This window comes from Saccoglossus kowalevskii, chromosome 2, assembly GCF_978046115.1.
Source record: "Saccoglossus kowalevskii chromosome 2, keSacKowa6.1, whole genome shotgun sequence".
In the NCBI taxonomy this organism is placed as follows: domain Eukaryota; kingdom Metazoa; phylum Hemichordata; class Enteropneusta; family Harrimaniidae; genus Saccoglossus; species Saccoglossus kowalevskii.
This window is the reverse complement of record NC_140642.1, coordinates 12,077,269-12,094,030: the sequence shown is the minus strand read 5'-3', so window position 1 is coordinate 12,094,030 and position 16,762 is coordinate 12,077,269. Positions and strand designations below refer to the sequence as shown.

Here is a 16,762-nt window from a genome sequence, read left to right as displayed (position 1 = left end):
ATACAAACAATATTCAAATATTCAAACTAATATTTTTTATAAATTAAATTTGACTTTTCGTCTGTTATTTTCCAGTTTCAAAAAATATTGGATCGATTGAGTCTCCATCTCTCGTCAATTGATGCTGTTCTGTGCAACCTGTTGTGTATTTTAAATAAGTGGAATAACTAATTTTGTATATAAATATATATTTGTATTCATTATTGTTATGTATAATTTATTTATTTGTAGTTTGTTTTATTGTGAACAGGGTCCTATGGGGGTTCGATGTTTTTTGTATTCAATGAATAGGCTACCCTGGATAAATATGGCCATAAGTTAATTAATTATTAATAAAGATATTTCGTCACCTGGTATGCATAGTTCAAACTATAACGAATCGCCAACACATCAATTTAGACTACAGATTTGAATCAAATCTATCTGCTATGAATACTAACCATATGGTTTGTATCACTTCAGAAATTCTGCACATAAACTTTCAAATAAAACGATAATATTGCAGAATTCCCTGACAAGAGGGAATGCGTTCGACATTTACTGACCGAGTTGTTGGAAACGACTCGATTTGATTGTATGAAGTGTCATTATGAATAAAATAAAATATCTTCAAAAACGAATGTTCGGAAAAGTTCGGTGCCAGCAGTCTTGCAAAATCTACCCATCTCAAAATACTGACAGTCAGATCCATGCATTGGGCGTATTTTTTGTTCAATTATACATAACCCGTTTTAGAAAGCACATATATTTGTTATGAAAAAGGACAAAGGTCATGGGCCACAGAAATTAAAGAACTGCTATTTAAATATGGATTTGGTTATGTCTGGTTTAATCAAGGAGTGGGGGACTCTGATATGTTCTTGTATAAAGTTTGTGAACGGGTCAAAGATACTGGAATTACAGATTGGTATATAGACGTTTGTTCTGGCGAAAAAACGCAGTATTATAGGCAATACAAAACAAATTTTGGGATTGAAAACTATGTGGCATTGCCACAATTAAAATTGCGCAGAGCAATAGCAAGATTAAGATGTGCGTGCCACCCCTTAGAAATAGAAAGAGGCAGACATAATAATATCCCTAGGGAGGGCCGTATTTGTCATTTGTGTCTGCAAGAAATTGATGATGAATATCATTTTTTACTAAAATGCACTGCATGGGACACAATCAGGAAAAAGTATCTTCCAAATGAGACACAACCCCCAAATTTGAATACTCTAGTACAACTATTAAGTTCCTCTAAAAGCCAAATCATTAACTCGTTGGCTCTATTTATTTATAAGTGTTTTTTTAATCAAAGATCAAATGAGAATAACCTAATAAGCTTGTATATATTAATATCCCCATCACATTATTATATAGGGCTTATATTATGTATTGACACTCTCTTCATCTATATTTTCATACATGTTTTGTAATGTAAATTTATTTCTTGTCAATAATTAAATTGCATGATTGTAATGGGCCGGAGGCCATTATACAATTAATAAAATTATAAAATTATATCTGTTATATTCAAACTCGGATTTTCTGCATTTCGACGCCAAGGTCGTATTAAACAGGTTAAAATATTCAGTAAATCTGCAGTGGGCGTACAATGCAAAAACATTTGTAACAAAAAAAAAATACTTCTACATATATTGGGTCTTCAGAAATTATTTGAGTTAAAGTTTTAATAAAATTACCTATGAAGACAATGATTAGTAAAGTAGCAGAAAACAAAATACTAGTAGTAGTGGCTAACTATCGTCCGAATCGCACGGTTTGTTGGTGCCGACTCCTCCAGTTCAGAGGGGTGACCCGAAACAAACGTTCCTTGGCTGGCGAAGATGGCGGGTAACAGGAATCTGAAATACCCGGTAGCTAGTAACAGTAAGCAATGACGTCACATGTTTCACCCATAGGTCATCAAACAAAATATAAAACTGGTCGAATGCCTTAACATCGTTGCACGAATACACATTTTTCCATACCTGAAAAATTCGATTTAAAACTTTCAGGCTTCTTATATTGTATTTTTAATGAATGAAAATTCGTTTTACATGGGACATTTTCGAATCCTGTAACAGGTCAGGAAATGACCCGAAACGCCCGCGGCGATAACCCCGGCATTTGTACAGCCTCGATTTAGATTAGAATAAATATTTGTACTCTCAGTATTTGTGAAATGAGTTGGTGTAAAGAACGACTTTGGAGAATTGCAACCAAATTATCAATATAATATGATTTTGATAGATCAATATTAAAGTTGTCCATTAGTACACAATAATGGCAACTATAGATGTGTTTTTTTTCATTATATATCTCAAGCCAGACATTCTAGCATGTTTTGCTTTACAATTATGAATTTTATATTCGAGGAATGGAATGAATATATGAACAAATTCCACCGCACCGGCCACCATGTCTGCCACTGTATTCAAACGAATAAGACTGTGCATATAGAAAAGTCATGTCTCCGATAAGCCAATAATTTTGAAATTACAATGTAGGCAATTTTCAAACAGCGTAACATATTCGGCAAATAAACCATTCGACGTAAAATTCTAGTTCGGTCATATATTTCCGTTTTAGGAAACAAACAGCCGTTTTGCACATTCGAACAGTCTTCTTTTCAATATCGAAGGCGTAAACAGCATACCAATTCAGTGGCGGATCCAGAGGGGGGCCAGGGGAGGGGGCATGGCCCCCTCCGAACGCATGACGATTCATATCATCTGGATTACGCATAACTTCTCTGCGATTTACGCTCCGTAATTTTAAGCGTAGCTTGGCCCCCTCCAATACATTTTGCTGGATCCGCCACTGTACCAATTTCAATATTACCAGTAAACACACCATTCTAAAACACGTCTCAAAATATCACCCAACAGAGAAGTAATTTTAGTTATATGAAACATGTCCATTTTAGAAAGCAAACGACCGTTTTTACTCTCATACTTTCTTCGTTTCAACCTTTTCAACGCCGAGGCGTAAAAAAACAAAAAAGTCGGGAAACGTACAAATAAACCCTTTCTGGTTGATAGATTTAATTAATCTAAAACATATCTCAAAATCCTACCACGTATAATTTACCGAATAGTATTTAGATGTATATGACCGTTAATGTTTCTGTCACCTGATTTCTATTTGTAAGCTATGCACAAGACTTATCCAATCGTAAGTATTGCTGCTAGGCATAATTGACTTACTAGACTATTACTCAGTTGTTTGTTGGGGAGAAGAATGAATAAATTAACTAACTCGTAATAACAAGTCATAAACTTGTTGAAACGAGTTACTAACATGAACTAACGAGACACTAGCACGTTATTACAAGTTGGTATGTTGTTAATACGAGATATTACTTTATTATTATTATTATTATTACGAGTTAATATTTGTGTTTTTTTCTACTTTCACATAACGAGCTTCTTCTGTAAAGAATTCGGTGTGTGCCTGTGAGTAACAACCAGTGTATGAGAAAGACTATTGCATCCTAAGGCACTTGGTAAAATGGCATGTCTTCTTTTTGTTACGAGTTAATATTTGTGTTTTTTCTACTTTCACATAACGAGCTTCTTCTGTAAAGAATTCGGTGTGCCTGTGAGTAACAACCAGTGTATGAGAAAGACTATTGCATCCTAAGGCTCTTGGTAAAATGGCATGTCTTCTTTTTGTTACGAGTTAATATTTGTGTTTTTTCTACTTTCACATAACGAGCTTCTTCTGTAAAGAATTCGGTGTGTGCCTGTGAGTAACAACCAGTGTATGAGAAAGACTATTGCATCCTAAGGCACTTGGTAAAATGGCATGTCTTCTTTTTGCGTATTAAAAAAATAGCATGCGTCCCATAAATGTTTAAAATGATGCCTGGGTCGAAATAAAATTAATTTTTATTAATTAAAATAACAATATTCTGTACATCACACATACCAAACATTTCCGTCTTTGCCAAAGATGCAACATGTACCGACAAATACGCTCTTGATGGCACCTTTAGCATCATATCACAGTGATGGCAAATCTGCTGATGACTTGATTGAACATTTTCACACACTGCTACGTATTTTGTTAGCGTACGATGAATAAATCCTGAGTATTTTTTGTGCTTCGGGGGAGAGGCAGCATTCGGTCATGGTGTTGTTCAACTGAGACGAATACAGGATGACCGAATTTTACGGGGAAAAAACGTATAATTGATAAAGATGAAGAGAGATGATGGATAACACAGACAAAACTCAGTAGTCCATGCCCGCTACCTCAATAATATGAATTTTGTGATAAAAAAAAACCTCTTAATCAGTTTACAAATTAAATCTTACCCTTCAAATATGATAAATATTCAATTTGAGTATATTCAAAACATTGTCACTTTCTAGTCGGTAGGAGAGAATCGAAATATAAAAAAATTGCCAGTAAGGTATACTAATTTTGAAATGCACATGCATTGGGGTTAGACATATACTGTATAATCTGTGGTACGAGTTAGGAGTTTATTTTTTTCCTAAAAAGAACAAATTAAATGTTTGGTTTTATCAGAACAGGATTTTCGGCGCGAATGTAAAATAATCCTAAAATGACGTGATTTTATAGGGGTGTCATTATTGTAAGAATTGAAAGACTTGTAGCTTCAAGAATTCGGGCAGATTACTGTCATTAGTTTTATCGTGGAGCTATGTAAAAGCTCTTATTTCAGCTCATTTTTTTTATCAAAGACACCAGTACCTGGACGTTATTATCAACCATCGTTTTATTGACAACCGGCAATTTGATTTGATTGAGCGCCACCAAGAGGCACGGTTCATAACTTCTGAAAACCAAGATGGCGGCGCCCATCACACGCCGTGCGTTCCTAGATTTGTGTATGTATTTGTCTCGTTTAACCCGAATTATTTACAGCTAGTGTCTGGATTGTACTCCATTATTGATTCCCTGTGGTCGGAAAGATATAATTTCGTGTTGTTGGTGATCTGTCATCAAAATGTTGCCGATTTATCATTCACTCCGTGTCAACGGCTGCAGACGAACTTTATTACGAGTTGACTTGCTTAGACAATCGTGTATGTTATTTACTACTTCGAGTTCATCAAATCAACATTCAGAGTTGATGCATTTCTTAAATGGGAGGAATATTTTTCAAAGATACTGTCAGTGTCCTAAAACTACGTCAAGGACAACTGCAATGCTATCTGAACATTGTCGGCGCTTCGCCAGTGGCCGAGAGGTGCAGACAGACGACGGCGCGTTCTTCGTACGTGAAGGCGCTAAGAAACGAGATACCATTCAGCGTAAATATAGGAAAACCCTCGATCCGAGTAAAATAGGTCAGGGCAAAGGGAAAAAAATTGTAAATATCAAAAAGGAAATGAAGATAGAAGACCTGGCAACCGCAATGGATGTTGATAATGGTCAGTGTTACCGGTACTTCAGTAATCTCAAATGTTACATTTGTAATCTCATAATAGCAAAGCCCACTAAAATAGATATTGAGATATGATCTCGGTAAATGAAATCAGTAAAACTGAACAAATACGACTGCAATTTATTTAAAGCTCTTCAACTTGATACAGCTCAGTTGTCAATGTTTCTACTTTTCAGACCACGTTTATGAAGCTCTGTTGATAAGAAAGGATAGTGATGACTTTGACTTCGAACCACATACAGGTAAAATCGAGTTTCGAGTACACAATCTATTGTATATTTTCATCCTCGTATCTTATGAGTCAGCAATAGTACATAGAGAACACTATAAAAAGGAAAGGTGATTGCACGTTAAATTAAACCAAGATGTAACATTAGTGTCTATTGATAACAGCATTTTTGCTCTCTGTTTCTGTCAAACATAGTACTAAAAGAGCCTGTGATCATCGATGTCATTAAGAAATCAGGTATGCTGTACCAGTATGCTAAATTAAAGGAAGATAAACCCAGGAAGAATAAAGACGTATTTAAACGGTTAGTTATGATTTTCCAGTTGCTTTCACTGAAACATTATCATTTTAGCAAAAATGCAAAAGAATAACTGTCTTCCAAATTATAATAATTAAAGTGTCAGTTGTCCAGAATGAAATGATGTCAGAAACTCACAATATTTATATTTATATGGATATGTTTGGATTGTTAAACTCTTAATTTTTAATGTACTCTGTTTTATATTGTCCATCGGATCTGCTTGATTGCCCTACTCTCCATCGTTAGAATCGCATGGTTTGCCAACTATTCATTACAAGCTTTGTTCAGGACCGATGTCCACTGATCATGAACACATTTTATGTAGGCCACCGGCTGATCCGGATGACATGGTGAGCCGTCCAGCTGTAGTGACCGTGATGGGGCACGTAGATCATGGTAAAACGTCTCTGCTCGATACATTGCGAAAGACATCAGTAGCTGCCGGAGAAGCTGGAGGCATAACACAGCATATAGGTGCTTTTTCAGGTGAGATTTAATTAGCTAAACTAAAGATGCAGATGATTGCATTTCAATCCTCTTTGATTTAGTTTCACAGTAATAGTGTTTGATCATAACAACATGCTCATCTGCATTAATACTAATAATGCTTAGCCGTTCTTTCCACCATGTTAAATTGAAACAGTGCCCTCAGTGTTCAACTTTTTTTCCAATATTTAACTCATCACCTACTGATCATGTGTGTGACTTTAGTCACTTTGAGCGTGATTAAAAATAACATTTTTGTTCCAATAGCTAAATGTGTAATATACGTTGAATAATTCAGTCTTCCTGCGATCATTGCTGTTTTCATGTCAGTATCGTCATCATTTTTTTCAACAGTTAAGTTACCATCCATGGAAGTGATAACATTTTTAGATACTCCAGGACATGCAGCTTTTTCAGCGATGAGAGCCCGTGGTGCACACGTCACTGATATTGTAGTGTTAGTCGTAGCCGCTGATGATGGTGTCATGGGTCAAACTATCGAGTCAATACACCACGCAACTCACTCACAAGGTTTGAAAAGTATTTTTGTTGCCATTTCTTAATGTTTTGGGATATTTTCTATTATGATTTTAGACTAAGTCGAATTGAATGCATATGTTGGGTTTATACTGGACCCTAACAATGGAGCTCAGTCCCTTTTAAAAGTTGAATTGTTGACAAATTTTTGTTTGAAGCAGTTGACATATCTAGTAATATGTGTACTTTAATAAATGCAACTTCTATAATATTCGCAAGATATCTGTCTTGCCAATAGCCATATATCACTGAGCAGTATCGTGGATTCGGATGTGGTTGAGTTTCATTTTGGAATGAAAGTCACCCAATCGATTTTCTGTTCGACAGTTGAAAATAGACTCCACTACAAAATAAATGATTGATGTGAGTCATTTTTCATTAAGAATATTCTGTAATGCATACCTTGAGTTATTTTCTGGATAGCCAGGTCTCTCTGCATGCAAGCAAACATGGAAATCAAACATTATGTACTTCCTAGAATTCAAGTAGCAATGCATGATGGGATTATTCTGTAATGCATACCTTGAGTTATTTTCTGGATAGCCAGGTCTCTCTGCATGCAAGCAAACATGGAAATCAAACATTATGTACTTCCTAGAATTCAAGTAGCAATGCATGATGGGATCATTCTGTAATGCATACCTTGAGTTATTTTCTGGATAGCCAGGTCTCTCTGCATGCAAGCAAACATGGAAATCAAACATTATGTACTTCCTAGAATTCAAGTAGCAATGCATGATGGGATTATTCTGTAATGCATACCTTGAGTTATTTTATGGATAGTCAGGTCTCTCTGCATGCAAGCAAACATGGAAATCAAACATTATGTACTTCCTAGAATTCAAGTAGCAATGCATGATGGGATTATTCTGTAATGCATACCTTGAGTTATTTTATGGATAGCCAGGTCTCTCTGCATGCAAGCAAACATGGAAATCAAACATTATGTACTTCCTAGAATTCAAACAGCAATGCATGATGGTATTTATTGTAGAAAAACATTAAAGGGTAGTCATTGTTCCACACATGTGCGAGATATTGGTCTCATATAAACAAAGTTGGCAATTTTGACTGTTGCGCACACCAACTAGTACAAACTGTGAGATTACCAAGCTTTATTTAGGTATTTTTTTGGTGTTTGGAAGGTATCAAGGGAGTCGCCGACGGTAATTAATGCAAGTGGGGCCCAGAACAGACAGAACTCATACTTGTGATTTCAATAGAAAAGTACACTGGATTGTGTGAAAATAAATGTTTATCAACACAAATGTCGCACATGCGTGGTGTGACGACCACCAACCTTTAAATAACTTTGTTGATTAATGGTGCAATATTTTGATCAGTATACCTCGCGAATGCTGTAAATTTACAAAGTTTTGTCAACAATACGACTTTATGTCTATCTGCTGTAAACAGCTCCCATCAAGGTTTCGTTCTAGGACTTTTAATTGCTTTATAGATTACTACATAGCTTGATGTGTCTCAATAATATGATAATAAATTGTCTATGTGTGGAGATTTCCTCTATGAAAGGTACAAATATACAACCAGGAAATACACCACTAATAATAAACAATAATTATTGGTGACTGGGTTTCTTTACATGGGGACTATAAAGGAAAGTAGAGGATTGGTTGTATATGCAGCACTGTCTACATCAAAGGTTTAGAGTGTTGGTTAGTAGACAACAAACATCCTCGTTTCATGGCGATTTTTTCTCCTCCCCAATCAATGATGCCATAGTGTACATTCAATGATAACATTCTTGTTATATGCTTGTACTTACAAGTAAGTGACTTGGTTTCTTGATTCAGTGAAAATAAAATATATTTTACATTCAACTCATCAAAAAACAGTGAAAATAAATTCCATACAAAACACCCAAAAAGTCTTTTCAGGAAAAATTAATTCTAGCTAAAATAAAGTATTTTACAGTATCATATTTGCTACATGTCAGGTTTTCCATGTTTCAAATTACAAACAAATGTGTTATCGCCAAAACATCAGTGTTTGACTTCATGGTTTACGCCCTCTGGAGGTGAAATGACTACATGTTATAAAAAGGATGTTTTGTCATCTACTTTTCAACACATTCTAAACCTGTGATTTACCGGCATATTGGTACATACAAGTTTGTATTTTTATAGATGTTGTATTCATAGATTCCAAACCTGCAAATTTCCATGTCAAATTATTGATATACACAGTAAAAAAAAATTCATCTTTATTGTCAGTTCCAATAATAGTTGCCATTAACAAGATCGATAAATCAGACGCTGACCCTGTAAGTAGAATTACTCATTACGCTATATCGTTTATTAACATTTTATAACTAAGTGCAATGGTAACCAAAGGTAGATAAAATGTAAGGGTCTGTAGGTGTGGTGTCATACACTGGAAATTTCACTAGTTATGAAATATCATGAGACGAACATTAGATATTAGTCAGCAATTCTGCCGTGAAAATAATGATTATGATTTGTCTTGGGTCGTTATTCTAAGGTCTTTTCATATTTGTATGTGGTAGCAGAGTATGTAGGATGCTCCATGTTTTTGCCATTTTGGGTAAAATCGTATGTTCGATAATCTTATTTATTTCAATTGAACCTTTTCATGGTTAACAACGAGTTTCAATAGAATTTCATTTCACAATTGGTCGTTCATTGGTTGTTGAATGACACGCAAGTGGACTTCGCACATTAATATGAATTTTATATCCCTGTAGTATGTACAAGTTCACATCATATGATTTCCATGAGATTTTCATCTCATTACCAGGCAATAGTTTGCATGCCCTTTATTATTTTATCTGCCGTACCTTTGGTTGGTAGCCATTATTGTGAAAATACTTAACAAAATATAGGAATGACTAGCGAGAAAATAATTTGGATACAAAATTATTTTGAAGCTCTAATATAGATTGTTGGTTGTTGAATATATGGACTCTCTTTTTTATTTAAGGATTTTACAAAGAAAGATCTGCTAGCGCATGGTGTCCATATTGAGGAATTAGGAGGAGACATCCAAGCAGTTGAAATATCAGCAGTTCAGGTGAGTGTCATCTAACGCTGCTGTGAAACCTTAACGATATATGTCTCTGCATAATGGAATAACTCTTTGTTTTTTTTACACCCACTTATTTTACATGTATTATCATATACCTCGTATTACCCGGCCTTGAAACGCTATGGGAAGTGCGCCCTCACATCAGGGCAACAATTTCCTGTATCACGCCTAGCCCAGCGCGCCCGGCTTTCATAGATCAAAACAAAAAGTAGGTTGTGTGTTTCGATCACTTTTTGGTAAAATTGTAATTAGACCTATAATGTATATGATATAATCTTTATGAACTGGATACCAATTTTTCTGCACTCAGTCATACAGCTTACGCGCCCTAGAAAGCTTGGGCACTTTCACCTCATTACCTCTGGCCGCAAAAACCATATCCAGTCCATAAAAAATATTATCACATTATTGTTTTATTATTACTTGGTTCCTCTACACTAGGGGACCAACGTTGACGTTTTAACCGAAGCCATCGCAGCACAGGCTGAAATGATGGAACTCAAAGCTGATGTAAAGGGCTTTGTGGAAGGAACAATACTAGAATCAAGATTGGATAAAGGGCAAGGGTTAGCTTATATTTGATTATATTTGACAAATAAAGCTGTTTTTATTTTTTATGGAACCATGCTTTATCTATTATATTATAGGTAAAGGCTTTTGGTTGTCGGCATAATAACTTGGATATTGAAACAAAATGACTTTAATTTGCATTGAAATATGAAGAAATTTGTCTTGGTTTTAATATTTTGTATACATATCTAGACTGACTTGACTTGATTCTATCTTTCTGATTACTCGTTGACTGTCAATTAGTCTGCTTTTGAATAAAATTGCATCATCCTTCATCATATTCTTTCAGCCCGATTGCCACCGTGTTAGTTCAACGAGGAACGCTGAAAAAAGGGTGTGTTTTAGTTGCTGGAACATCACGGTGTAAAGTCAGAGGAATGTTTAACGAACATAGACAACCTTTAAAAATAGCTCTACCGAGCACGCCTGTTGAAATAACTGGTTGGAAAGGATTGCCATCGGCTGGCGAAGAAATGTTACAAGTAGAAACTGAGGTAGGTGTAATTAATGTTGTGGCATGATGACCGCGACTCTTGAATATATGTAGATGCCTTATATTTTATACACAACAATAATTCTACAATGGAATCATTAAAGACAGGGTTTTTTCTAGAAAAAAACAGCAAGAGGGAGCACTGCAATTCAGTGGCGCCACCAAGTCGGGGAGATAGGTTTACCCCTACCAGGGTGTGGAGTTTTTGATAATTCTAAGTTAAAATGGAGTGTTCTATGGCTTCCTTGGGGCCAAAATTACTATCAGACAGGTCACAGTTGAAGACTGTGGCCACATGTGAACCCTGGTCAATCAGAATTTTATGGTTGCCAGAGGATCTGCTCCCCAGGGTAAGGGGGTGCATGGCCATGGCGTGAGGGCGCTGTGCCCCTGTTCCATTGTTTAAAAAATCCCTGAAAGAGATATTTTTCACATGCTAAATCTGCAAGACTTTTTCCAACTTTGCTCTCTGCAAAATGTTTATCACAACCAATCTGCTTAAAATCCAATGTGGGTATAGGCTAATTTTTTTAAAATTTATATAATATATATATTCTGTAATGTTTTGTTTATTTATGATTTTTTTCTTTTACTTTATTTTTTTTTACAGAGCTATAATATATAAAAAAACTTAATAATGGCAACAGCAAAAATTTTTTAATAATTTTAAAAAGAAGCCTATTGAATTTTAATCCAATTTGATCAGGACTGATGTGCAATGGAGAATTCTGTCCATTTGAAACAAAATTAACCAAAAAAATGTAAAAGTATGAAAAATATTACACAACTGTGAATATATTGGTGGGAAAAATTATGGAAATATCAAGAGGGAATATACAACTATTGTGTAACTGGCTGTGTTATTTATTGTACATATACTTCTGTAAAGTTGTTAGCATTTCAATTTTTCATCTTCCTGTTGGTGTAGAAAAAAGCTAAAGAAGTTACTGATTGGAGAATTGTAGAAAAAAAAGAAAAATTATTGTCAGAAGAAAAGGAGATTATACAGTTGAAAGCTGAAGAGCAGAAAGCGGCACATACACAGAAAATGATGGAAAGGAGTAAACTACATTGGAAGGAATACCACCGACTACAAGTCGATAAAAATAAGAAATTAATGGAGGAGCAAAAAGATCGCAATGATCCCGTACTTAATGTTATTCTTAAAGGTATATATGAAATGATAATGTTTGTGGAACATGTTGTTGTCGAAAGACTTGACAGAGCAGAATTACAGAATTTATAAGCTGTAATTCTGAAACTAATTGGATAAATACAAGTGTCGCCAGCATCTCTATTTTTCTCTATCTATGCGACTTTTTTCAAACCTTACATTTAGACTACACCTTTTTTGTTGATTTTTTTTTTTTTTTTTGTATTTCATTTAATTTTTTTTTTCCTGTTGGGCATTTGATTCAATACTACCAGTATTACTGTAAAATACTTTATTTTAGCTGGAATTAATTTTCACTGAAAAAACTTTTTGGGTGTTTTGTATGCAATTTATTTCCACTGATATCTGATGAGTTGAATGTAAAATATAGGAAAAAGGTATATTCGCTGCATTTCATTTTCACTGAATCATTCCTTCAGTGAAAATAAAGTATCCTACAGTATTTCAAAATTGACCATATGTTAATTCATAAAACATTTTGAAACTTGTGAAATTTCTCCTGTTAGTAAAGTCTCTTTATTGGAATTCAGGTGATGTAGATGGCTCCATGGAAGCACTTCTCAACATGTTCCATACATATAACTGCCATGACCTATGTGATTTACAGCTGGCACACTGGGGTGTTGGCATGGTAACCATCAAAGACATTGAAATGGCGCAAATGTTCAACGGTAAGTGATGCAGAGCTCCTGGGATGAAAATTTAAACCGTCTAAATCTATAAGCGATTAGAAGTAGGAAGTTACTGATTTCATTGTGGGGTTGTTTGTTTGCATATTCTCTTCTCAACCATATGCATGTGATATAAATTTATGCATTCAAAACCATCTTCTTGAGTAATAATGCTTACATTGACAATGTTTATTGTCCAAATTTCTATCGCTGTTTGACACTCATACTTTTATACCTTCTGTCATGCTGTGCAAATAAAACAATTTTTTTGCATACAACAATTTCCAATCACTATTAAAGTATGTATGTTCATATACATTCTTCTGTTAGGAATCGTATATGGTTTTAACGTCACTGTTCACCCGGAAGCTCAGATACTCGCAAGAAAAGAAGGAGTGACTATTAAATTGCACAAAGTTATTTATAAATTATTAGACGATTTAAAAGATGATCTCAGCTCTAAGTTGCCATTGAAAGAAGAGTATGAAGTTATTGGTGAGTTTACGTACTACCAGGTGGTAAGGAATTTAATGTCACTGCATAGTCACCAGCATGGATGTGTTATGGTGCATGTAATTCAAAAGTTAAATATAGAGGGGCAAAAAGAAGATATATCTGTGTTGGAGATGGTGGAAGATTGAAAACAAAAATTACAAAACATTATCTTATTATTCTCATCTTCTGTTTGCCATTTAATATAGTGTTGTCTTCATTAGTGAAGTTTATATTTCATTCAGAGGGACATTTTGCTAGTTGTTTATAATGGTAGCTTACTAAACACAATATACATGTAAATTTTCATTTATCGCAAGCAAAAATAATGCCACCTAGAGTCAATTCCCCCAGAGCTGATTATTCACTCTGTGATTCAACATGTTTTAGCATCTGAAATTTAGTATCCTGTGAATAAATTTGCAGACTGATTTACTTACAACTTTATAATAACATAACATATTCGAAACGATTAGACACTATGTAAAATCAATAATTTTTTCCATCAGAAATTTTCAAAATTGATAATTTGAGAATGAGGGCGAGGACATAATTTTTTGAGTTCGCAATACTGTTACACGAAATTTTTAAAACGAATCAGTAAATAATACTGTGTAGGAATCTTGCAACTTTAAGCAGGTGTACATCTGACACATTATAACCATGCCCACATTTATTTGCATACAGGTGAAGCCAATTTATTACAAGTGTTCACAGTGACTGATGGGAAGAAAAAAAGGACAGTAGCTGGCTGTAGGGTTACTAAGGGAAATTTATTAAAAAATGGATATTATAAAGTGAATCGAAGAAATAGTACTATATTAACTGGTTAGTATGCAATGTGTTGAATGCATTTAGAGTTAATTGTATACAGTTATTGACCTTGCCTGAGGCTGATATCAAAAATTATTGTCCCCAAGTGACTGTTATTGACCAAAGCTAGCGAGTGAGCAAAAAAATTGTAAACGATAATTCTTGATATTGCCTGAAGCCAAGAACAAATATTGTTTTATTATCCCAAAAGAGAACAAGACAGTAAGCAAGCGAGGTAAAACTGTGAGCCAAAACGCAAACTTTCTGAGTTAAAATCAAAGTTTGCCCAAAGTAAACACAAAGTGTCATTCATCATTTTATCGTCTGATACCCTCTGAGTGTTTTGGATTCTATGACATCAGAGGACAGTAACACACAAAATTATGACAGAGGCAAGAAATATGTTGGGAGAGGCTAATATCAATATTTATGAAATGATCATGTGACCACTTTTAACCATAAACATTGACTGTCTCATCCTTGAGTGAAAATAATAAATACTATTGTTCTTCTACATAATATTGAAGTGAATGTGCTCAATATAATAACAGTAATATAATTTGAAAATAAATTTTGTAAATAAATGATGGTAAAACTCATCTAAAAGGCATTGTGTTCCAATTGAACAAATTTTGACAAGGCTTCTATAGGTTTGCTATGTTTTTGTATACATCACTATTCTTTAAGACTTATATATTGACAACTTTATTTTATAAATTTATTGCAACAACTGTTTTTTTTATTTTCAGGTTCGTTAACTTCAATGCGCCATTTGAAAGATGAGGTGAACACCATCACGAAAGGGATGGAATGCGGACTCAGTTTTGATCAATATGAAACATTACAGCCGGGCGATACTGTGCAATGTTGCGAAATTAAACAAATACCGCAAAAGATTAGCTGGGATCCTGGATTTTAAAATTGGCCGATTTAATTTGGGGGAATTTATTCCAGCCACATGCCTTGGTACAGTTTAAAATAAATGTGAAAACATTAAGTGCTTTACTCCTTTGATATTTGGCAGTTAGTGGAACACTAATGGCAGATTACATGATGATGTTTTCTGTGTGTGTGTGGGGGGGGGGGGGGTGTGTTACTGTGTCTGTTTACAATGCATCATGGTAGTACAGTTATAGCATAAATATCCTTCTCTGAATCAAATAAGATGCTGTGGGGGATTCAATATTATAATTCATTAATATATTTGTTACAATTAACCACCCGATTTCAAAAAGTCTAGTTAAATTTGGGAGCTTTTTTGTTGAAATAAATTTACCTGTGAATAGAGATGTCATAAAAGATGTCATAGTGGTGATTTATTAGACTATAATAAAAATATTTTTAATTTATAAACAAAATATTGTACTTTTATAAAAAAAAAAAGTATGAAAATTGTTGAATAAAGCAGTACTCTCATAGTGGTATGTTAATTATTGTTTAATCTTCTGATTTGTATGAGGAAATTTACCATTTGTTATTACGTGGTATCTGAAACTACTGGTAGTAAACTGACGTCATCAATCACTCCATGGTAAATATTTACTTTTTCGGAAGCTCAAAATTTGACATTTTCATTTGAATGGCCAAAGAGCATGGCAAGTTTAAAACCATGCACATATTGGACAACATGATAGAAATGCATTGTTTTCTTTCCCATCTAAAGCAATGCTGTGTTGTCTTCAGAAAATTGTCTCAGGGTCGTGGCTAATTAGCATACTAATTAACATAATCATTAGTTGATTAAAATGGGAATATATTGCCAAATATATATCATTTAATATTAATAATTGGTTACAATGCATTTTATACCTACAGTTTCAATTATGTAAATTTGATTTACTACTCCCTTAATAGCTTTGCACATATGCTGGTAAATATTCATACCATAACATGCAAACGTGACAATAAGGGTGACGTAAATATTTGTCATTCCAATGAAGTCAAACATTTAATAGCTCACAATGCCTTGATATTTATGAATGTTCAGAATTCTGATATTGCAATGTACTGTAAATACATTAATTATTCACTGGTTTTTAATTTTGCTGATCAGTAAAATCGGTTAAATTAAATTAAAATGTGAATATGTAAAATAACTAAAACTCATTTGTGAAATTGAAACGGTGAATATGCTCAAAATGGTGAAATTAAATGTCAGTGAAAATAAATGGTTTCACAGTATGTGATAACTCAATGACAGCCCAGGCACTGGAAATGTTTGTCTGAATCCAATATGGCTGACAGGTGACCATGACTTTCATTATGGAGTGCTATTTAGGTCACTAGTCAAATGTTACATAACCTTCAGTAGAAACCTTGGTTAAACTGAAGATATTTGGCAGGTGCTGGAAATGTAGTAATTCAATACTAGTATTTGCAATGATGCATGTGCTTGTCAATTTATGTAAACATCCCAGTGTTGTAAACGACCAAATTGTGCTACACCAGTTTAGTTTTGATTGGCAAAGTATGCATATGCTACTGTTAATTTTCTGGGAGATGCATGGCTAGGTTACAAAGCCCTTA

At 34.3% G+C, this 16,762-nt stretch overlaps 1 protein-coding gene across 1 annotated transcript; it reads left to right on the top strand.

Moving 5' to 3' along the window:
- Positions 1-4,790: 4,790 nt before the first annotated feature.
- LOC100374162 (translation initiation factor IF-2, mitochondrial-like) lies at positions 4,791-15,535 on the top strand. Its single transcript, XM_002733320.4, has 14 exons — positions 4,791-5,390; positions 5,581-5,646; positions 5,829-5,937; positions 6,260-6,420; positions 6,775-6,951; positions 9,192-9,241; positions 9,919-10,008; positions 10,465-10,589; positions 10,883-11,087; positions 12,015-12,255; positions 12,791-12,931; positions 13,262-13,426; positions 14,111-14,251; positions 14,986-15,535. Exons 1-14 carry the CDS (start codon positions 4,964-4,966, stop codon positions 15,153-15,155), a joined length of 2,268 nt encoding a protein of 755 aa, XP_002733366.2. The 5' UTR covers positions 4,791-4,963; the 3' UTR covers positions 15,156-15,535.
- The last annotated feature ends 1,227 nt before the right edge of the window (positions 15,536-16,762 follow it).

What these genes read in the sequence shown, in the direction of transcription:
- LOC100374162 (XM_002733320.4), top strand. Translation starts at nt 4,964, where the DNA reads ATGTTGCCGATTTATCATTCACTCCGTGTCAACGGCTGCAGACGAACT. An exon ending in CGCAATGGATGTTGATAATG is followed by an intron (nt 5,391 to 5,580) that starts GTCAGTGTTACC and finishes TCTACTTTTCAG; the next exon opens with ACCACGTTTATGAAGCTCTG. An exon ending in TGTTACAAGTAGAAACTGAG is followed by an intron (nt 11,088 to 12,014) that starts GTAGGTGTAATT and finishes CTGTTGGTGTAG; the next exon opens with AAAAAAGCTAAAGAAGTTAC.